Source organism: Pseudophryne corroboree, chromosome 6 (genome assembly GCF_028390025.1).
Source record: "Pseudophryne corroboree isolate aPseCor3 chromosome 6, aPseCor3.hap2, whole genome shotgun sequence".
Classification (NCBI taxonomy): domain Eukaryota; kingdom Metazoa; phylum Chordata; class Amphibia; order Anura; family Myobatrachidae; genus Pseudophryne; species Pseudophryne corroboree.
The window spans coordinates 293712537-293737209 of record NC_086449.1 but is presented as its reverse complement, the minus strand read 5'-3'; the positions used below and the strand labels follow the sequence as shown (position 1 = coordinate 293737209).

At 47.3% G+C, this 24673-nt stretch overlaps 1 protein-coding gene across 1 annotated transcript in view; it reads left to right on the top strand.

Moving 5' to 3' along the window:
* RFX7 (regulatory factor X7) overlaps positions 1 to 24673 on the top strand; it is a 260897-nt gene that overhangs the window by 188374 nt on the left and 47850 nt on the right. Inside the window, exon 3 of the mRNA XM_063926143.1 lies at positions 21869 to 21951. Coding sequence (XP_063782213.1) covers positions 21869 to 21951 — 83 coding nt within the window. The remainder of the gene's footprint in view (positions 1 to 21868; positions 21952 to 24673) is intronic.

Sequence of the window (24673 nt, the reverse complement as noted above, 5' to 3'; positions counted from 1 at the left end):
ACCTGCGTGCAGGATGGATTGGCTTCTTGGCTACTGGACATGAAGCTCCAGAGGGACGATCACAGGTACAGCCTGGATGGTCACCGGAGCCACGCCGCCGGCCCCCTCACAGATGCTGAAGCAAGAAGAGGTCCAGAATCGGCGGCTGAAGACTCCTGCAGTCTTCTTAAGGTAGCGCACAGCACTGCAGCTGTGCGCCATTTTCCTCTCAGCACACTTCACACGGCAGTCACTGAGGGTGCAGGGCGCTGGGGGGGGGGCGCCCTGGGAGGCAAATGAAAACCTTTAAAAAGGCTAAAAATACCTCACATATAGCCCCAGAGGCTATATGGAGATATTTACCCCTGCCTAAATGTACTAAATAGCGGGAGACGAGCCCGCCGGAAAAGGGGCGGGGCCTATCTCCTCAGCACACGGCGCCATTTTCTGTCACAGCTCCGCTGGTCAGGAAGGCTCCCAGGTCTCTCCCCTGCACTGCACTACAGAAACAGGGTATAACAGAGAGGGGGGGCAAAATAAATGGCAATATATTAATATAAAAGCAGCTATAAGGGAGCACTTAATCATAAGGCTATCCCTGTCATATATAGCGCTTTTTGGTGTGTGCTGGCAGACTCTCCCTCTGTCTCCCCAAAGGGCTAGTGGGTCCTGTCTTCGTATAGAGCATTCCCTGTGTGTCTGCTGTGTGTCGGTACGTGTGTGTCGACATGTATGAGGACGTTATTGGTGTGGAGGCGGAGCAATTGCCAAATATGAGGATGTCACCTTCTAGGGGGTCGACACCAGAATGGATGCCTTTATTTGTGGAATTACGGGATAGCGTCAACTCGCTTAAGCAGTCGTTTGCCGACATGAGGCGGCCGGACACTCAATTAGTGCCTGTCCAGGCGCCTCAAACACCGTCAGGGGCTGTAAAACGCCCCTTGCCTCAGTCGGTCGACACAGACCCAGACACAGGCACTGATTCCGGTGGTGAAGGTGACGAATCAACCGTATTTTCCAGTAGGGCCACACGTTATATGATTTTGGCAATAAAGGAGATGTTACATTTAGCTGATACTACAGGTACCACTAAACAGGGTATTATGTGGGGTGTGAAAAAACTACCAGTAGTTTTTACCGAATCAGAAGAATTAAATGACGTGTGTGATGAAGCGTGGGGTGCCCCGATAAAAAACTGCTAATTTCAAAGAAGTTATTGGCTTTATACCCTTTCCCGCCAGAGGTTAGGGAGCGCTGGGAAACACCTCCTAGGGTGGACAAAGCGCTAACACGCTCATCAAAACAAGTGGCGTTACCCTCTCCTGAGACGGCCGCACTTAAAGATCCATCAGATAGGAGGATGGAAAATATCCAAAAAGGTATATACACACATGCAGGTGTTATACTACGACCAGCTATTGCGACTGCCTGGATGTGCAGTGCTGGGGTAGTTTGGTCAGAGTCCCTGATCGAAAATATTGATACCCTGGACAGGGACAATATTTTACTGTCGTTAGAACAAATAAAGGATGCATTTCTTTATATGCGTGATGCACAGAGAGATATCTGCACACTGGCATCACGGGTAAGTGCTATGTCCATTTCGGCCAGAAGAGCTTTATGGACACGACAGTGGACAGGCGATGCGTAGAGGAGTTATTTGGGGTCGGTCTATCGGATTTGGTGGCCACGGCTACGGCCGGGAAATCCACCTTTCTACCTCAAGTCACTCCCCAACTGAAAAAGGCACCGACTTTTCAACGCAGCCCTTTCGTTCCTTTAAAAATAAGAGAGCAAAGGGCTATTCATATCTGCCACGAGGCAGAGGACGAGGGAAGAGACAGCAACAGGCAGCTCCTTCCCAGGAACAGAAGCCCTCCCCGGCTTCTACAAAAGCCTCAGCATGACGCTGGGGCTTCGCAAGCGGACTCGGGGGCGGTAGGCGGTCGTCTCAAGAATTACAGCGCGCAGTGGGCTCACTCGCAGGTAAATCCCTGGATCCTGCAGATAATATCTCAGGGGTACAGGTTGAAATTAGAGACAGAGCCACCTCGCCGTTTCCTGAAGTCTGCTTTACCAACGTCCCCCTCAGAAAGGGAGACGGTTTTGGAAGCCATTCACAAGCTGTATTCTCAGCAGGTGATAGTCAAGGTACCTCTTCTACAACAAGGGAAGGGGTATTATTCCACTCTTTTTGTGGTACCGAAGCCGGATGGCTCGGTAAGGCCTATTCTAAATCTGAAGTCCTTGAACCTGTACATAAAGAAGTCCAAGTTCAAGATGGAGTCACTCAGAGCAGTGATAGCGAACCTGGAAGAAGGGGACTTTATGGTATCCTTGGACATCAAGGATGCGTATCTCCACGTTCCAATTACCCCTCACACCAGGGGTACCTCAGGTTCGTTGTACAAAACTGTCACTATCAGTTTCAGACGCTGCCGATTGGTTTGTCCACGGCACCTCGGGTCTTTACAAAGGTAATGGCCGAGATAATATTTCTTCTTCGAAGAAAAGGCGTATTAATTATCCCATACTTGGACGATCTCCTAATAAGGGCAAGGTCCAGAGAACAGCTAGAGATGGGTTTAGCACTATCTCAAGAGGTGCTAAAGCAGCACGGATGGATTCTGAATATTCCAAAATCCCAATTAATGCCGACAACTCGTCTGCTGTTCCTGGGGATGATTCTGGACACAGTTCAGAAAAAGGTTTTTCTTCCCGAAGAAAAAGCCAAGGAGTTATCTGACCTGGTCAGGAACCTCCTAAAACCAGGAAAGGTGTCTGTACATCAATGCACAAGAGTCCTGGGAAAAAATGGTAGCTTCTTACGAAGCAATCCCTTTCGGCAGATTCCATGCAAAGGGATCTGTTGGACAAATGGTCAGGGTCGCATCTTCAGATGCACCTGCGGATAACCCTGTCGCCGAGGACAAGGGTATCCCTTCTGTGGTGGTTGCAGGAGGCTCATCTATTGGAGGGCCGCAGATTCGGCATGCAGGATTGGATCCTGGTGACCACGGAGGCCAGCCTGAGAGGCTGGGGAGCAGTCACACAGGGAAGAAATTTCCAGGGAGTGTGGTCGAGCCTGAAAAAGTCTCTTCACATAAGCATTCTGGAACTAAGAGCAATCTACAATGCTCTAAGCCAGGCGGAACCTCTGCTTCAAGGAAGACCGGTGTTGATCCAGTCGGACAACATCACGGCAGTCGCCCATGTAAACAGACAGGGCGGCACAAGAAGCAGGAGGGCAATGGCAGAAGCTGCCAGGATCCTTCGCTGGGCGGAGAATCACGTGATAGCACTGTCAGCAGTATTCATCCCGGGCGTGGACAACTGGGAAGCAGACTTCCTCAGCAGACACGACCTTCACCCGGGAGAGTGGGGACTTCATCCAGAAGTTTTCCACATGCTATTAAACCGTTGGGTAAAACCAATGGTGGACATGATGGCGTCTCGCCTCAACAAAACACTGGACAGGTATTGCGCCAGGTCAAGAGATCCGCAGGCAATAGCTGTGGACGCGCTGGTAACACCTTGGGTGTACCAGTCGGTATATGTGTTTCCTCCTCTGCCTCTCATACCAAAGGTATTGAGGATTATACGGCAAAGAGGAGTAAGACTAGTGGCTCCGGATTGGCCAAGAAGGACTTGGTACCCGGAACTTCAAGAGATGGTCACGGACGATCCGTGGCCTCTACTTCTGAGAAGGGACCTGCTTCAGCAGGGTACTTGTCTTTTTCAAGAATTACCGCGGCTGCGTTTGACGGCATGGCGTTTGAATGCCAGATCCTAAAAGGAAAAGGCATTCCAGAAGAAGTCATTCCTACCTTGATAAAGGCAAGGAAGGAAGTCACCGCGAAGCATTATCGCCGTATTTGGCGAAAATATGTTGCGTGGTGCGAGCAGCGGAGTGCTCCGATGGAGGAATTTCAACTGGGTCGTTTTCCTACATTTCCTGCAATCAGGATTGTCTATGGGTCTCAAATTGGGATCTATTAAGGTTCAAATTTCGGCCCTATCAATATTCTTCCAAAAAGAATTGGCCTCAGTCCCTGAGGTCCAGATTTTTATCAAAGGAGTACTGCATATACAGCCTCCTGTGGTGCCTAAGGTGGCACCGTGGGATCTAAATGTAGTTTTAGATTTCCTCAAATCCAATTGGTTTGAACCACTAAAGAATGTGGATTTGAAATATCTCACATGGAAAGTGACTATGTTACTGGCCCTGGCTTCGGCCGGGAGAGTATCTGAACTGGCGGCTTTGTTTTATAAAAGCCCTTATTTAATTTTCCATTCGACATAGGGCAGAGCTGCGGACGCGTCCGCATTTTCTCCCTAAGGTGGTATCAGCGTTTCACCTGAACCAGCCTATTGTAGTGCCTGCGGCTACAGACGACTTGAAGGACTCCAAGTTGTTGGACGTTGTCAGAGCCTTAAAAATATACATTTAAAGGACGGCTGGAGTCAGAAAATCTGACTCGCTGTTTATACTGTATGCACCCAACAAGTTGGGTGCACCTGCTTCTAAGCAGTCGATTGCTCGTTGGATTTGTAACAAAATTCAACTTGTACATTCTGTGGCAGGCCTGCCACAGCCTAAATCTGTTAAGGCCCATTCCGCAAGGAAGGTGGGCTCATCTTGGGCGGCTGCCCGAGGGGTCTCGGCATTACAACTCTGCCGAGCAGCTACGTGGTCAGGGGAGAACACGTTTGTAAATTTTTACAAATTTGATACCCTGGCAAAGGAGGACCTGGAGTTCTCTCATTCGGTGCTGCAGAGTCATCCGCACTCTCCCGCCCGTTTGGGAGCTTTGGTATAATCCCCATGGTCCTTTCAGGAACCCCAGCATCCACTTAGGACGATAGAGAAAATAAGAATTTACTTACCGATAATTCTATTTCTCGGAGTCCGTAGTGGATGCTGGGCGCCCATCCCAAGTGCGGATTATCTGCAATACTTGTACATAGTTATTGTTAACTAATTCGGGTTATTGTTTAGGAAGCCATCTTTCAGAGGCTCCTCTGTTATCATACTGTTAACTGGGTTTAGATCACAAGTTGTACGGTGTGATTGGTGTGGCTGGTATGAGTCTTACCCGGGATTCAAAATCCTCCCTTATTGTGTACGCTCGTCCGGGCACAGTACCTAACTGGAGTCTGGAGGAGGGTCATAGGGGGAGGAGCCAGTACACACCACCTGACCTGTAAAAGCTTTACTTTTGTGCCCTGTCTCCTGCGGAGCCGCTATTCCCCATGGTCCTTTCAGGAACCCCAGCATCCACTACGGACTCCGAGAAATAGAATTATCGGTAAGTAAATTCTTATTTTTCTGTCACTTAGGACATGCTTCATACAAGGGATCCTGGACTATAACTTAGACTTAGTTCTCCAAAATAGGCAGGAATTGGAATAACAAGCAGCTGGTATATTACCCAATTGGTGGTTGAGTACTTAGGCACAGTTTTTAAGCATGAAGCAAATGGCATTTGGTGTGTTAGATGGTCCACTGGGTATCCGTATAATGCTGCTCCGAGAAGAGTTTTTAACTTGAGTCCTGGGTTCCTAATGGTACGTATTTAGATCCTCTTAAGTGGATGGAGATCAATTGTGTCCTGTGGCAGATAAAGGTCTTAACGCGTTTCTCTGAGCTAGTTCATCCGGCTTCATCAGAACTTCTGAACTGTTGGACTTTTGACTACTTATCACCCATTGCAGGTGATAAGTAGGACTTCCAGAGAGTATTAGCTCCCAATTACAAAAATATTAACACTCAGACTCCTAAACCAAACTCAACCTATAACAAAGCACCAATTTTCGGCTGAAAAAAACAGGATATATGGGATAAGTTATTTTCGCATTCGTGGACACAAAAGAATGGTAGTTGTTGGGGATTTTGTTTCGCCTGCCTCCGGCCAGATGAAAAATCCCTGATAGTGCAGTCTTTTGGGGGCAAATTTTATATCTCCTGTGGGATCAGTTAACCACTGCGGCTAATTGAATAAGAAAAAATAACCAGCACCATAAATGAGCAGATCCATGCATTGTTCAGCCACACATCCAAGTCCTTGCAGCTAAACACTACAAGTGATCTGCCCAGCCGCAACGCTGGTCACCCCTTCACAAAATACAAGGGAAGCTTCAAATAGTTAAAACTCTCCAGCTTGGAATTCTCTAGCTTTCTATGCAAGGGCAGATAGCTCAATAAATAGTGTTCGACTGCAATGTCATAGGCAATGGGTTCGAATCCTGGGCACATCTGTATAGGTATCAGTGACAAAGGGGTTCAAAAAAAGGGGAATCTGCAAGTGAAAGTAATTAGATAATTCATAATTTAAAAGTGCTGCCAGCAGTGCCCCATACACACCAGTGCTATGTGCGGAGCACACCCCGCACACACCTGGTTACAGCACTGGGCCCGACTCCCCTTCCCGGTCACCGTACAGCAAAAACTTGGCACAAGTTAACTACGGAGTGGTGGCCCCATATGAACCCTGTCAGTTCAAGACGTACCACTGATGGAAGGATACATTTAAGGCAATCCGCCATAATTTTTCGTCAAGATTGTGTAATCCAAATTTAAAAGTGAAATAGGGCTATAGGTACCCAGTAGTTCTGGATCTCTGCCAGACTTCAGTAGCACCTTCAAAGTTGCAGAATGAAAATATAATGGCAGTCTTTTGTCAAGAATAGTATTATACATGGCTAACAAAGTATCCTGGATTCCGTTTTTTTACGGTTGTTGGGTACCTCATTTACAGTGCCTTGCTAAAGTATTCACCCCCCTCGGCTTTTTACCTATTTTGTTACATTACAACCTGTAATTTAATTTATTGATTTTTTTTCTGAATTTTATGTGATGGATATGCACAAAATAGTCTAAGTTAGTGAAGTGAAATGAGAAATATTTATCGAAAAAAGAATTTTTTAAATTTTTTAAAATTGGCATGTGCATATGTATTCACCCCCTTTGCTATGATGCCCCCTCAAAAGTTCTCGTGCAACCAATTACCTTCAGAAGTCACATAATTAGTGAAATGAAGTCCACCTGTGTGCAATATAAGTGTTACATGATCTGTCAGAAAGGCCCCAGAGGCTGCAACACCACTAAGCAAGAGGTATCTCACCATGAAGACCAAGGAGCTCTCCAAACAAGTCAGGGACAAAGTTGTTGAGAAGTACAAGTCATGGTTGGGTTATAAAAAAAAAAAAATATCCAAATCTTTGATCCCCAGAACACCATCAAATCCATCATCTTCAAATGTAAAGAACATGGTACCACAACAAACCTGCCAAGAGAGGGCCGACCACCAAAACTCACAGACCAGGCAATGATGGCATTAATCTGAGAGGCAGCACAGAGACCAAAGGTACCCCTGAAGGAGCTGCAGAGTTCCACAGCAGTGACTGGTGTATCAGCGCATGTGACCACAATAAGCAGTACCTACATAGAGCTGGGCTTCATGGAAGAGTGGCCAGAAAAAAGCCATTATTTAGCTTTAAAAATAAGAAGGCACGTTTTGAGTTTGCCAAAAGGCATGTGGACGACTCCCCGAATGTATGGAGGAAGGTGCTCTGGTCAGATCAGACTAAAATGTAACTTTTTGGCCACCAAGGAAAACGCTATGTCTGGCGCAAACCCAACACATCCCATCACTCCAAGAACACCATCCCTACAGTGAAACATGTTGGTGGCAGCATCATGCTGTAAGGATGTTTTTCAGCAGCAGCAGGGACTTGGAAACCGTTTTGATTTGAGGGAAAGATGGATGGTGCTAAATAGAGGGATATTCTTGAGCAAAACCTGTTTGTCTGCCTGTGTTTTGAGACTGGGACGGAGGTTCACCTTCCAACAGGACAATGACGCGAAGCATACTGCTAAAGCAACACTCGAGTGGTTTAAGAGGAAACATTTAAATGTGTTGGAATGGTCTAGTCAAAGCCCAGTTCTCAATCCATTGAGAATCTGTGGTCACACTTGAAGATTGCTGTTCACAAGCGGAAGCCATCCAACATGAAGGAGCTGGAGCAGTTTTGCCTTGAGGAATGGGCAAAAATCCCACTGGCAAGATGTGGCAAGCTCATAGAGACTTATCCAAAGCGACTTGCAGCTGTAATTGCCGCAAACGGTGGCTCTACAAAGTACTGACTTTAGGGGGGTGAATAGTTATGCACGCTGTAGTTTTCTGTTATTTTGTCCTATTTGTTGTTTGCTTCACAATAAAAAATAAATAAAAAAGTTTTCAAAGTTGTAGGCATGTTATGTGAATGAAATGATGCAAACCTTCAAACAATCCATTTTAATTCCAGGTTGTGAGGCAACAAAACATGAAAAATGGAAATGGGGGTGAATACTTTAGCAAGGCATTGTATGTTTAATAGGGGCACAGACTAGTGTCTCGTGGAGGCTGGTCAATTTAATACATTAAGCGCAGAGAGAATAATGAAAAAACCCAAAACATCCTTCCCACACATCATTGTAATGATTGAAAAGTTATAAATACATGTAATATGTAGAAATAGCCATTCTGTCTACATAGTGCATACACACACAAACAAACAAACAAACAAACTCACTCACTCACTCACTCACTCTGGAATATTTGCATACCATAATGAGATATCTTGTGGATGAGCCCGAAATGCAAAGCATGAAATGCATTTTTGTTTCACATACACCTTACGGATGTGTTTAGCATCCGGTCGGGATGCCGCCAGAATCTCGACGCCACTCAGAAACTGGTGCCAGATCACCGCCAGCCGACATTAGGGATTAGGGCTGGAGGGGGGGTAATTTTATACAATATTTTAAATAATTTTGGACATTAAACGGTTTGTGTACATTGATCCATCAAAAATTGTGTGTATATTATATACTGTGTGTGTATAAAATATATATATATATATATATCCAGGTTGAGTATCCCTTATCTAAAATGCTTGGGACCAGAAGTATTTTGGATATCGGATTTTTCCGTATTTTGGAATAATTGCATACCATAATGAGATATCATGGCGATGGGACCTAAATCTAAGCACAGAATCCATTTATGTTACTTATACACACAGCCTGAAGGTAATTTTAGCCAATATTTTTAATAACTTTGTGCATTAAACAAAGTGTGTGTACAGTCACACAATTCATTTATGTTTCATATACACCTTATACACACAACCTGAAAATAAGAATTTACTTACCGATAATTCTATTTCTCATAGTCCGTAGTGGATGCTGGGAACTCCGTAAGGACCATGGGGAATAGCGGCTCCGCAGGAGACTGGGCACAAAAAGTAAAAGCTTTAGACTAGCTGGTGTGCACTGGCTCCTCCCCCTATGACCCTCCTCCAAGCCTCAGTTAAGATACTGTGCCCGGACGAGCGTACATAATAAGGAAGGATCTTGAATCCCGGGTAAGACTCATACCAGCCACACCAATCACACCGTACAACTCGTGATCTGAACCCAGTTAACAGTATGATAACCGTAGGAGCCTCTGAAAAGATGGCTTCCAACAATAAACAACCCGATTTGTTTGTAACAATAACTATATACAAGTATTGCAGACAATCCGCACTTGGGATGGGCGCCCAGCATCCACTACGGACTATGAGAAATAGAATTATCGGTAAGTAAATTCTTATTTTCTCTAACGTCCTAGTGGATGCTGGGAACTCCGTAAGGACCATGGGGATTATACCAAAGCTCCCAAACGGGCGGGAGAGTGCGGATGACTCTGCAGCACCGAATGAGAGAACTCCAGGTCCTCCTCAGCCAGGGTATCAAATTTGTAGAATTTAGCAAACGTGTTTGCCCCTGACCAAGTAGCTGCTCGGCAAAGTTGTAAAGCCGAAACCCCTCGGGCAGCCGCCCAAGATGAGCCCACCTTCCTTGTGGAATGGGCTTTTACAGATTTTGGCTGTGGCAGGCCTGCCACAGAATGTGCAAGTTGAATTGTACTACAAATCCAACGAGCAATCGTCTGCTTAGAAGCAGGAGCACCCAGCTTGTTGGGTGCATACAGTATAAACAGCGAGTCAGATTTTCTGACTCCAGCCGTCCTGGAAACATATATTTCTCTAACGTCCTAGTGGATGCTGGGACTCCGTCAGGACCATGGGGAATAGCGGGCTCCGCAGGAGACAGGGCACATCTAAAAAAAACTTTTAGGTCACATGGTGCGTACTGGCTCCTCCCCCTATGACCCTCCTCCAAGCCTCAGTTAGGTTTTTGTGCCCGTCCGAGAGGGTGCAATCTAGGTGGCTCTCCTAAAGAGCTGTTTAGAAAAGTTTTTTTTTAGGTTTCAATCTCAGTGATTCCTGCTGGCAACAGGATCACTGCATCGAGGGACTTAGGGGAGAGATTTCCAACTCACCTGCGTGCAGGATGGATTGGAGTCTTAGGCTACTGGACACTTAGCTCCAGAGGGAGTCGGAACACAGGTCAGCCTGGGGTTCGTCCCGGAGCCGCGCCGCCGATCCCCCTTACAGACGCTGAAGAGACGGCAGAACGGAGGTCCGGAAAGCAGGCGGCAGAAGACTCCTCAGTCTTCTTGAAGGTAGCGCACAGCACGGCAGCTGTGCGCCATTGTTGTCACACGGCTCACTGACTCAGTCACGGAGGGTGCAGGGCGCTGCTGGGGGCGCCCTGGGCAGCAATATAATTACCTTTAGTGGCAAAATAAATACATCACATATAGCCATTAAGGCTATATGTATGTATTTTAACCCAGGCCAGTTTCTTAAAAACCGGGGAAAAGCCCGCCGAAAAAGGGGCGGAGCTTATTCTCCTCAGCACTCAGCGCCATTTTCCTGCTCAGCTCCGCTGGTGAGGAAGGCTCCCAGGTCTCTCCCCTGCACTGCACTACAGAAACAGGGTAACAAAGAGAAGGGGGGCATAAATTGGCGATATTTATATATTAAGAGCGCATATATAGTAAACAACACCTTCTAGGGTTGTTTATATACATTTATAGCGCTTTTGGTGTGTGCTGGCAAACTCTCCCTCTGTCTCCCCAAAGGGCTAGGGGGTCCTGTCTTCGATTAGAGCATTCCCTGTGTGGCTGCTGTGTGTCGGTACGTGTGTGTCGACATGTATGAGGACGATGTTGGTGTGGAGGCAGAGCAATTGCCGATGATGGTAATGTCACCCCCTAGGGAGTCGACACCGGAATGGATGGCTTTAGTTATGGAATTACGTGATAATGTCAGCACATTACAAAAGTCAGTTGACGAAATAAGACGCCCGGCAAACCAGTTAGTACCGGTTCAGGCGTCTCAGACACCGTCAGGGGCTGTAAAACGTCCTTTACCTCAGTCAGTCGACACGGGTACCGACACAGATGAATCTAGTGTCGACGGTGAAGAAACAAACGTATTTTCCAATAGGGCCACACGTTATATGATCACGGCAATGAAGGAGGCTTTGCAGATCTCTGATACTGCTGGTACCTCAAAAAGGGGTATTATGTGGGGGGTGAAAAAACTACCTGTATTTTTTCCAGAATCAGAGGAATTGAATGACGTGTGATGAAGCGTGGGTTAACCCCGATAGAAAACTGCTAATTTCCAAGAAGTTATTGGCATTATACCCTTTCCCACCAGAGGTTAGGGCGCGCTGGGAAACACCCCCTAGGGTGGATAAGGCGCTCACACGTTTATCAAAGCAAGTGGCGTTGCCGTCTCCTGATACGGCCGCCCTCAAGGATCCAGCAGATATGAGGCTGGAAACTACACTGAAGAGTATATACACACATACTGGTGTTATACTGCGACCGGCAATAGCCTCAGCCTGGATGTGCAGTGCTGGGGTAGTGTGGTTGGATTCTCTGACTGAAAATATTGATACCCTGGATAGGGACAGTATTTTATTGACTCGAGAGCAATTAAAGGATGCTTTCCTTTATATGCGAGATGCTCAGAGGGATGTTTGTACTCTAGCATCAAGAGTAAGCGCGATGTCCATATCTGCCAGAAGAAGTTTATGGACGCGACAGTGGTCAGGTGATGCGGATTCCAAGAGGCATATGGAAGTATTGCCATATAAAGGAGAGGAATTGTTTGGGGTCGGTCTTTCGGACCTGGTGGCCACGGCAACTGCCGGCAAATCCACTTTTTTACCTCAGACCCCCTCCCAACAGAAAAAGACACCGTCTTTTCAGCCGCAGTCCTTTCGCTCCTATAAAAAGCGACCAAAAGGACAGTCTTATCTGCCGCGAGGCAGAGGAAAGGGTAAGAAAGGGCAGCAAGCAGCCCCTGCCCAGCTACAGAAGCCCGCCCCGGCTTCTACAAAGCCATCAGCATGACGCTGGGGCTTTACAAGCGGACTCAGGAACGGTGGGGGGTCGACTCAAGATTTTCAGCAATCAATGGGTTCACTCACAAGTGGACCCGTGGGTCCTGCAGATAGTATCTCAGGGTTACATGCTGGAGTTCGAAAGGTCTCCCCCTCGCCGGTTCCTAAAGTCTGCTTTACCAACGTCTCCCTCAGAAAGGACGTCGGTTTTGGAAGCCATTCACAAGCTGTATTCTCAGCAGGTGATAGTCAAGGTACCCCTCCTACAACAGGGAAAGGGGTATTATTCCACACTATTTGTGGTACCGAAACCGGACGGTTCGGTAAGGCCTATTCTAAATCTGAAATCCTTGAACCTGTACATAAAGAAATTCAAGTTCAAGATGGAGTCACTCAGAGCAGTGATAGCGAATCTGGAAGAAGGAGACTTCATGGTGTCCTTGGACATAAAAGATGCTTATCTACATGTCCCGATTTACCCCTCACACCAAGGGTATCTCAGGTTCGTGATACAAGACTGTCATTATCAGTTTCAAACGCTGCCGTTTGGGTTGTCCACGGCCCCTCGGGTCTTTACCAAGGTAATGACCGAAATGATGGTTCTTCTACGAAGAAAAGGCGTATTAATTATCCCTTACTTGGACGATCTCCTGATAAGGGCAAAGTCCAGAGAACAGCTGGAAGTCGGTGTAGCGCTAACACAAGTAGTGCTTCAGCAACACGGGTGGATTCTAAATCTTCCAAAATCTCAATTGACCCCGACAACACATCTGCTGTTCCTGGGCATGATTCTGGACACGGTTCAGAAAAAGGTATTTCTCCCGGAAGAGAAAGCAAGGGAGTTATCCGAACTTGTCAAGAACCTCCTAAAACCAGGAACTGTGTCAGTACATCAATGCACAAGAGTCCTGGGAAAGATGGTGGCTTCGTACGAAGCGATTCCATTCGGCAGATTCCATGCACGAACATTTCAGTGGGATCTGCTGGACAAATGGTCCGGATCGCATCTGCACATGCATCAGCGGATAACACTGTCACCGAGAACAAGGTTGTCTCTCCTGTGGTGGTTGCAGACTGCCCATCTGTTAGTGGGCCGCAGATTCGGCATACAGGACTGGGTCCTGGTGACTACGGATGCCAGCCTACGAGGTTGGGGAGCAGTCACAAAGGGAAGAAACTTCCAGGGCGTGTGGTCAAACCTGGAGACGTCTCTTCACATAAATATACTGGAGCTAAGAGCGATCTACAATGCTCTAAGCCTGGCAAAATCGCTGCTTCAGGGTCAGCCGGTGTTGATCCAGTCCGACAACATCACGGCAGTCGCCCACGTAAACCGACAAGGCGGCACGAGAAGCAGGAGTGCAAGGGCAGAAGCTGCAAGGATTCTGCGCTGGGCGGAGAATCATGTCGTAGCACTGTCAGCAGTGTTCATCCCGGGAGTGGACAACTGGGAAGCAGATTTCCTCAGCAGACACGACCTTCACCCGGGAGAGTGGGGACTTCATCCAGAAGTTTTCCACATGATTGTGAACCGTTGGGAAAAACCAAAGGTGGACATGATGGCGTCTCGCCTCAACAAAAAATTGGACAGGTATTGCGCCAGGTCAAGAGACCCTCAGGCAATAGCTGTGGACGCTCTGGTAACACCGTGGGTGTACCAGTCAGTGTATGTGTTCCCTCCTCTGCCTCTCATACCAAAGGTACTGAGAATTATACGGAAAAGAGGAGTAAGAACAATACTGGTAGCTCCGGACTGGCCAAGAAGAACTTGGTATCCGGAACTTCAAGAGATGCTCACGGAGGATCCGTGGCCTCTACCTCTAAGAAGGGATCTGCTTCAGCAGGGACCTTGTATGTTCCAAGACTTACCGCGGCTGCGTTAGACGGCATGGCGGTTGAACGCCGGATTCTAAAAGAGAAGGGCATTCCTGAGGAAGTTATTCCTACTTTAATTAAAGCCAGGAAAGAAGTGACCGCACAACATTATCACCGCATTTGGAGAAAATATGTTGCGTGGTGTGAGGCCAAGAAGGCTCCAACGGAAGAATTTCAATTGGGTCGATTCTTACATTTCCTGCAAGCAGGATTGTCTATGGGCCTCAAATTGGGGTCCATTAAAGTTCAAATTTCGGCCTTATCAATTTTCTTCCAGAAGGAATTGGCGTCAGTGCCTGAAGTACAAACTTTTGTCAAAGGTGTACTACATATACAACCCCCAATAGTGCCTCCAGTGGCACCGTGGGATTTGAACGTGGTTCTAAATTTTCTCAAATCTCATTGGTTTGAGCCTTTAAAATCGGTAGATTTAAAATACCTTACATGGAAGGTAACCATGCTGTTGGCCCTGGCTTCAGCCAGGAGAGTTTCGGAGTTGGCAGCTTTGTCATACAAAAGCCCATATCTGATATTCCATTCGGACAGGGCAGAATTGAGGACACGTCCTCAATTTCTCCCTAAGGTGGTTTCGGCATTTCACTTGAACCAGCCTATTGTGGTGCCTGCGGCTACTAGCGACTTGGAGGACTCCAAGTTACTGGACGTTGTCAGAGCATTAAAAATATATATTTCAAGGACAGCTGGAGTCAGAAAATCTGACTCGTTGTTTACATTGTATGCACCCAACAAGTTGGGTGCTCCTGCGTCTAAACAGACGATTGCACGTTGGATATGTAGTACAATCCAACTTGCACATTCTGTGGCAGGCCTGCCACAGCCTAAATCTGTAAAGGCCCATTCCACAAGGAAAGTGGGCTCATCCTGGGCGGCTGCCCGAGGAGTCTCGGCATTACAACTTTGCCGAGCAGCTACGTGGTCAGGGGAGAACACGTTTGTAAAATTTTACAAATTTGATACTCTGGCTAAAGAGGACCTGGAGTTCTCTCATTCGGTGCTGCAGAGTCATCCACACTCTCCCGCCCGTTTGGGAGCTTTGGTATAATCCCCATGGTCCTGACGGAGTCCCAGCATCCACTAGGACGTTAGAGAAAATAAGAATTTACTTACCGATAATTCTATTTCTCATAGTCCGTAGTGGATGCTGGGCGCCCATCCCAAGTGCGGATTGTCTGCAATGCTTGTACATAGTTATTGTTACAAAAATCGGGTTATTACTGTTGTTGTGAGCCATCTGTTCAGAGGCTACTTCGTTTGTGTTATCATACTGTTAACTGGGTTCAGATCACAAGTTGTACGGTGTGATTGGTGTGGCTGGTATGAGTCTTACCCGGGATTCAAGATCCTTCCTTATTGTGTACGCTCGTCCGGGCACAGTACCTAACTGAGGCTTGGAGGAGGGTCATAGGGGGAGGAGCCAGTACGCACCATGTGACCTAAAAGTTTTTTTTAGATGTGCCCTGTCTCCTGCGGAGCCCGCTATTCCCCATGGTCCTGACGGAGTCCCAGCATCCACTACGGACTATGAGAAATAGAATTATCGGTAAGTAAATTCTTATTTTTCAGGGCCCTGACTACGTCCAGCAACTTGGAGTCCTCCAAGTCCCTAGTAGCCACAGGTACCACAATAGGTTGATTCATGTGAAACGCTGAAACCACCTTAGGGAGAAATTGAGGACGAGTCCTCAATTCCGCCCTATCCGAATGAAATATCAGGTAAGGGCTTTTATAGGATAAAGCCGCCAATTCTGATACGCGCCTGGCTGAAGCCAGGGCCAGCAGCATTACCACTTTCCATGTGAGATATTTCAAATCCACTGTGGCAAGTGGTTCAAACCAATGTGATTTTAGGAACCCTAAAACTACATTGAGATCCCAAGGTGCCACTGGAGGCACAAAAGGAGGCTGTATATGCAGTACCCCTTTGACAAACGTCTGAACTTCAGGCACTGAAGCCAGTTCTTTCTGGAAGAAGATCGACAGGGCCGAAATTTGAACCTTAATGGATCCTAATTTTAGGCCCATAGACAATCCTGCTTGCAGGAAATGTAGGAAACGACCCAGTTGAAATTCCTCCGTAGGGGCCTTCTTGGCCTCAAACCACGCAACATATTTTCGCCAAATGCGATGATAATGTTTTGCAGTTACATCCTTCCTGGCCTTGATCAGGGTAGGGATGACTTCATCTGGAATGCCTTTTTCCTTCAGGATCCGGCGTTCAACCGCCATGCCGTCAAACGCAGCCGCGGTAAGTCTTGGAACAGACAAGGTCCCTGCTGGAGCAGGTCCTTCCTTAGAGGTAGAGGCCACGGGTCCTCCGTGAGCATCTCTTGCAGCTCCGGGTACCAAGTTCTTCTTGGCCAATCCGGAGCCACGAGTATCGTTCTTACTCCTCTCCTTCTTATGATTCTCAGTACTTTTGGTATGAGAGGAAGAGGAGGGAACACATTGAGACGGGACGCCATCATGTCCACCTTTGGTTTTTCCCAACGGTTTACAATCACTTGGAAGACTTCTGGATGAAGTCCCCACTCCCCCGGGTGGAGGTCGTGTCTGCTGAGGAAGTCTGCTTCCCAGTTGTCCACTCCCGGAATGAACACTGCTGACAGTGCTATCACATGATTCTCCGCCCAGCGGAGAATCCTTGCAGCTTCTGCCATTGCCCTCCTGCTTCTTGTGCCGCCCTGTCTGTTTACGTGGGCGACAGCCGTGATGTTGTCAGACTGGATCAATACCGGTTGACCCTGAAGCAGAGGCCTTGCTTGACTTAGGGCATTGTAAATGACCCTTAGCTCTAGGATATTTATGTGAAGAGACGTTTCCATGCTTGACCACAAGCCCTGGAAATTTCTTCCCTGTGTGACTGCTCCCCGGCCTCTCAGGCTGGCATCCGTGGTTACCAGCATCCAATCCTGAATGCCGAATCTGCGGCCCTCTAGAAGATGAGCCTTCTGTAACCACCACAGGAGAGATACCCTTGTCCTTGGAGATAGGGTTATCCGCTGATGCATCTGAAGATGCGATCCGGACCATTTGTCCAGCAGATCCCACTGAAAAGTTCTTGCATGGAATCTTCCGAAAGGAATCGCTTCGTAAGAAGCCACCATTTTCCCCAGGACTCTCGTGCACTGATGCACTGACACTTGTCCTGGTTTTAGGAGGTTCCTGACTAGCTCGGATAACTCCCTGGCCTTCTCCTCCGGGAGAAACACCTTTTTCTGGACTGTGTCCAGAATCATCCCTAGGAACAGTAGACGTGTTGTTGGAATCAGCTGTGATTTTGGGATATTTAGAATCCACCCGTGCTGACGTAGCACTACCTGAGATAGTGTTACTCCGACCTCTAACTGTTCCCTGGACCTTGCCCTTATCAGGAGATCGCCAAGTAAGGGATAATTAATACGCCTTTTCTTCGAAGAAGAATCATCATTTCGGCCATTACCTTGGTAAAGACCCGTGGTGCCGTGGACAATCCAAACGGCAGCGTCTGAAACTGATAATGACCGTTTTGTATCACAAACCTGAGGTACCCTTGGTGAGAAGGGTAGATTGGGACATGGAGATAAGCATCCTTGATGTCTAGAGATACCATATAGTCCCCTTCTTCCAGGTTCGGTATCACTGCTCTGAGTGACTCCATCTTGAATTTGAACCTTTTTATGTAAGTGTTCAAAGATTTTAGATTTAAAATTGGTCTCACCGAGCCGTCCGGCTTCGGTACCACAAACAGCGTGGAATAATACCTCTTTTCCTGTTGTAGGAGGGGTACCTTGATTATCACCTGCTGGGAATACAGCTTGTGAATAGCTTCCAATACTGCCTCCCTGTCGGAGGGAGACGTTGGTAGAGCAGACTTCAGGAACCGGCGAGGGGGAGACGTCTCGAATTCCAATTTGTACCCCTGTGATACTACCTGCAGGATCCAGGGGTCCACTTGCGAGTGAGCCCACTGCGCGCTGAAATTCTTGAGACGGCCCCCCACCGTGCCCGAGTCTGCTTGCAGAGCCCCAGCGTCATGCTGAGGACTTGGCAGAAGCGGGGGAGGGCTTCTGCTCCTGGGAAGAGGCTGCATGGTGCAGTCTTTTTCCCCTTCCTCTGCCCCGGGGCAGGAACGAGCGGCCTTTTTCCCTCTTGCCCTTATAGGGACGAAAGGACTGGGTTTGAAAAGACGGTGTCTTTTTCTGCTGAGAGGTGACCTGGGGTAAAAAGGTGGATTTTCCAGCCGTTGCTGTGGCCACCAGGTCCGATAGACCGACCCCAAATAACTCCTCCCCTTTATACGGCAGTACTTCCATATGTCGTTTGGAATCCGCATCACCTGACCACTGTCGCGTCCATAACGTTCTTCTGGCAGAAATGGACATCGCACTTACTCTAGATGCCAGGGTGCAAATATCCCTCTGTGCATCTCGCATATATAGTAATGCATCCTTTAAATGCTCTATAGTTAATAATATACTGTCCCTATCCAGGGTATCAATATTTTCAGTCAGGGAATCCGACCAAGCCACTCCAGCGCTGCACATCCAGGCTGAGGCGATCGCTGGTCGCAGTATAACACCGGTATGTGTGTATATACCTTTTAAGATATTTTCCAGCCTTCTATCAGCTGGTTCCTTGAGAGCGGCCGTATCAGGAGACGGTAACGCCACTTGTTTTGATAAGCGTGTGAGCGCCTTATCTACCCTAGGGGGTGTTTCCCAACGTGCCCTAACCTCTGGCGGGAAAGTGTATAGTGCCAATAATTTATTAGAAATCAGCAGTTTTTTATCGGGGGAAACCCACGCTTTATCACACACCTCATTTAATTCATCTGACTCAGGAAAAACCACTGGTAGTTTTTTCACACCCCACATAATACCCTTTTTTGTGGTACTTGTAGTGTCAGAAATGTTAAATGCCTCCTTCATTGCCGTGATCATGTAACGTGTGGCCCTACTGGACATTACGTTTGTCTCGTCACCGTCGACACTGGATTCAGTATCCGTGTCAGGGTCTGTGTCGACCATCTGAGGTAACGGGCGTTTTAGCGCCCCTGACGGTGTCTGAGACGCCTGAACAGGCACTAATTGATTTGTCGGCTGTCTCATGTCGTCAACCGTTTTTTGCAAAGTGCTGACATTGTCACGTAATTCTTTAATTACTACCATCCAGTCAGGTGTCGACTCCCTAGGGGGTGACATCACTAACACAGGCAATTGCTCTGCTTCCACATCATTTTCCTCCTCATACATGTCGACACAATCGTACCGACACCCAGCACACACACAGGGAATGCTCTGATAGAGGACAGGACCCCACTAGCCCTTTGGGGAGACAGAGGGAGAGTTTGCCAGCACACACCAGAGCGCTATATATATACAGGGATAACCTTATATAAGTGTTACTCCCTGTTATAGCTGCTGTATTTATATATTAGCTGCCAATAGTGCCCCCCTCTCTGTTTTACCCTGTTTCTGTAGTGCAGGACTGCAGGGGAAAGTCAGGGAGCCGTCCTTCCAGCGGAGCTGTGAAAGAAAATGGCGCTTGTGTGCTGAGGAGAAAGGCTCCGCCCCCTTCACGGCGGCCTTTTCTCCCGCTTTTTTCAGGAAACTGGCAGGGGATAAATGCATCCATATAGCCCAGGAGCTATATGTGATGCATTTTTTTTAGCCATATAAGGTTTTTATATCGTTTTTATTGCGTCTCAGGGCGCTCCCCCCCAGCGCCCTGCACCCTCAGTGACCGGAGTGTGAAGTGTGCTGAGAGCAATGGCGCACAGCTGCAGTGCTGTGCACTACCTTATTTGAAGACAGGAACGTCTTCTGCCGCCGATTTCTCCGGACCTCTTCTCTCTTCTGGCTCTGTAAGGGGGCCGGCGGCGCTGCTCCGGGACCCATCCAGGCTGAACCTGTGATCGTCCCTCTGGAGCTAATGTCCAGTAGCCAAGAAGCCCAATCCACTCTGCAGTCAGGTGAGTTCGCTTCTTCTCCCCTTAGTCCCACGATGCAGTGAGCCTGTTGCCAGCAGGACTCACTGAAAATAAAAAACCTATTTAAACTTTTATTCTAAGCAGCTCAGGAGAGCCACCTAGATTGCACCCTTCTCGTTCGGGCACAAAAATCTAACTGAGGCTTGGAGGAGGGTCATAGGGGGAGGAGCCAGTGCACACCAGCTAGTCCTAAAGCTTTAACTTTTGTGCCCAGTCTCCTGCGGAGCCGCTATTCCCCATGGTCCTTACGGAGTTCCCAGCATCCACTAGGACGTCAGAGAAAGTAATTTAATACAATATTTTTAATAACTTTGTGTATTAAACAAAGTTTGTGTACCGTGAGCCATCAGAAAACAAAGGTTTCACTATCTCACTCAAAAAATTCTGTATTTCGGAATATTCCGTATTTCGGAATATTTGGATAGGGGATACTCAACCTGTGTATATATCAAATTGTACTGTACCTGACCTAGAGATTCATCCTGTTTTGAATAGACTAAGATAATCTGTGGTGCTTTCATTATTTGTGTACTTGCTTAAGGGGGGTACACACGGAGCGATAATCTAAGCAATCTGACTAGATTGCTTAGATTTTCAGCAACATCGCTCCGTGTGTAGCCCCCTCAGCGATAGCGATGCGCAGCCCCGCACATCGCTATCGCTGCTGCTAGATTGGCCTGCATGCAGGCCAATCTAGCGGGTCGCTCACTTCACCCGCTGGGTGAAATGAGCGCCCCCCCCGTCTCCCCCCGCACGCTCAGCACAGATCGCGCTGTGCTGAGCGCCGGGAGAGATGTGTGCTGAGCGGTTCGCTCAGCACACATCTCTCCCAAATCGGGCCGTGAGTACTGGCCTTTAGAGTTAGGCTGACAAACACATTACTGTGAATTGTTGTTCCACAGTGTCTTGCATGCTATGCCCTACCTATGTCTAGACAGGAGAAAATGGAGCTGTAGTATGTACTGTATGAAAATGCTAATGATGTAAATGAGACTCCATTGAAGTCATTCCAGAAGTAAGGATTGGTGTGTTGAGAGCCCACATTATGGATAAACTGAAGGACTATACTGCTGATCTTTACAAACTGTAAACAAATTAAGGAAAAGCCAATATGTTGTTTTCTGCAAATATGATATTAAAATTGTGCAGATCAGGAAAGTAAAGCCTGCGTAGGATGTGATGCTTTGTTTTACTTGAATATCTCATTCATTGGATTTGGACAACTTATTGTATCGTGCTGCCAAATTCATAAACAGCCAGCCGTATAATAAATCTGTTAGCCCATAGATTGTGATGATCTAAAGCTTGTTAGTGAATGAAAATATTGCAGCTCTCTAGAGCGAATAAAAACATGTTGTACAACAGTCACCATACTAGCCTGTCAGCTGCTACTTGCATGTTATCAAATAGCTAGCTGGCAATTACTTTTGTGTCCAACACAAAGGTTCCATACAAAATAACATGATTTTGTGGGCGGGATTTCCAGTGTTACAATAATATTGTTATCTGCAGCCATACCTGTGTTGGATTTCATTGTGTTTTTTACAGTCACAATTATATATACACATTATCTTTAATTCTTGTTGGTATTTAACAAGAATTACATGGAGGGTTTCTCTGCTGTAGATGTGCCCATTGTACTTTGAGAGGCCATGAAGTCTGTACTTTAAAATGCTGTGCTTTGAACTCGAAGCCTGTGTTTATACTTTTTTTTTTTTATTATTATTTTGTAGCAAGAAGTTGAGAAGTTTACAGATCTTGAGAAACTCTACCTCTACCTCCAACTGCCTTCTGGTCCTAGCAATGTGGAGAAAAGGTTTGTCTGTGTGTATGTTCTGTGTTTGTAGTATTGTTAGGACACGTTTAAAGAGGCGGGTGCCTTATCAAAAACAACCCCCTCTCTCTCTCTCTCTCTCTCTCTCTCTCTCTCTCTCTCTCTCTCTCTCTCTCTATATATATATATAGATAGATAGATAGATAGATAGATATATATAGATATATATATATATATATATATATATATATAATTTTTTATATTCCTACTCCTGGGTTCCCATGACACCCATGGAAAAGGGAGTAGAACCTCTGGCGAGCACTGTGGGCCACTGAGCCTGCAAGTTCGGTATCCCGGCATCTGTATTCTGACCACCGGAATCCTGTACCCATTATATATATGTATGTATATATATATATATATATAGACACAAATGAGAAATAAGAGGTGGCACTCAGCAGACTTGTGAAAAAATTCAATGCAGTGTAATCAGTACGGCCAACGTTTCGGGGACCACCTCCCCGTCTTCAGGACAAGTGTACAGTGTCAAACAAATTTATAACAATAAACTTACCCCCCCTGATCAGTTTCCCCGCCAGCGTCATTCACGGCCGCGTCTCCCGCGCTCTCAGCGCGGCGTCCACAGCGTATCACATGATGCAGACCACATGATGCGGATGTGACGTCACGGCGCCCGGCCAGGCCGCTTTACCATGGTGACCCTGGAAACAACAAACACAAGCAAGGTTATCAGGCTCGATCATACAGTGTTCTAGTGCATCAGGTCCACTAGGGACATTGTTATATTAAAAAATATACATATTATAACGGGCTAAAACCCATACAGTGACAAAGTGAACTATATAATTCATCCGATCCCAAATAAACAGGGAACTACATACATGATACATACATAAATGAACGATCAGGACTGATAACCCCTGCATCTTGCAGATCAATACACATTAAAAAAGGTCACAAAAGTGCATCATGACAGTGCAACCCAAATTTCTCTAACGTCCTAAGTGGATGCTGGGGACTCCGTCAGGACCATGGGGTTTAGCGGCTCCGCAGGAGACAGGGCACAATAATAAAAGCTTTAGGATCAGGTGGTGTGCACTGGCTCCTCCCCCTATGACCCTCCTCCAAGCCTCAGTTAGATTTTTGTGCCCGGCCGAGAAGGGTGCAATCTAGGTGGCTCTCCTGAGCTGCTTAGAATAAAAGTTTAAGTTAGGTTTTTTATTTTCAGTGAGTCCTGCTGGCAACAGGCTCACTGCTACGAGGGACTTAGGGGAGAGAAGTAAACTCACCTGCGTGCAGGATGGATTTGCTTCTTAGGCTACTGGACACCATTAGCTCCAGAGGGAGTCGGAACACAGGTCTCACCCTGGGGTTCGTCCCGGAGCCGTGCCGCCGACCCCCCTTGCAGATGCCGAAGTTGAAGAGGTCCAGAAACAGGCGGCAGAAGACTTTCAGTCTTCATAAGGTAGCGCACAGCACTGCAGCTGTGCGCCATTGTTGTCAGCACACTTCATACCAGCGGTCACTGAGGGTGCAGGGCGCTGGGGGGGGCGCCCTGGGCAGCAATGTATTCCTTTTTTATGGCTAAAATACATCACATATAGCCCTTGAGGCTATATGGATGTATTTAACCCCTGCCAGATCTCACAAACTCCGGAGAAGAGCCCGCCGTTTTAGGGGGCGGGGCCTATTCTCCTCAGCACACGGCACCATTTTCCTGCTCAGCTCTGCTGTGAGGAAGGCTCCCAGGCTCTCCCCTGCACTGCACTACAGAAACAGGGTTAAAACAGAGAGGGGGGGCACTTATTTGGCGATATGATTACATATGTGAAAATGCTATAAGGGAAAACACTTGTATAAGGGGTTGTCCCTGTATAATTATAGCGTTTTTGGTGTGTGCTGGCAAACTCTCCCTCTGTCTCCCCAAAGGGCTAGTGGGGTCCTGTCCTCTATCAGAGCATTCCCTGTGTGTGTGCTGTGTGTCGGTACGTGTGTGTCGACATGTAGGAGGACGATGTTGGTGAGGAGGCGGAGCAAATTGCCTGTATTGGTGATGTCACTCTCTAGGGAGTCGACACCGGAATGGATGGCTTATTTAGGAATTACGTGATAATGTCAACACGATGCAAGGTCGGTTGACGACATGAGACGGCCGGCAAACAAATTAGTACCTGTCCAGGCGTCTCAGACACCGTCAGGGGCTTGTAAAAACGCCCATTTACCTCAGTTGGTCGACACAGACACTGACTTCAGTGTCGACGGTGAAGAAACAAACGTATTTTCCTTTAGGGCCACACGTTACATGTTAAGGGCAATGAAGGAGGTGTTACATATTTCTGATACTACAAGTACCACAAATAAGGGTATTATGTAGGGTGGGAATAATCTACTTGTAGTTTTTCCTGAATCAGATAAATTAAAGTGTGTGATGATACGTGGGTTTCCTCCGATAGAAAATTATTGGAGGTATACCTTTTCCCGCCAGAAGTGAGGGCAAGTTGGGAAACACACCTTAGGGTGGATAAGGCGCTCACACGCTTATAAAAACAAGTGGCGTTACCGTCTCCAGATACGGCCGCCCTCAAAGAGCCAGCTGATAGGAAGCTGAAAAATATCCTAAAAAGTATATACACACATACTGGTGTTATACTACGACCAGCAATCGCCTCAGCCTGGATGTGCAGCGCTGGGGGGGCTTGGTCGGATTTCCTGACTGAAAATATTGATACCCTTGACAGGAACA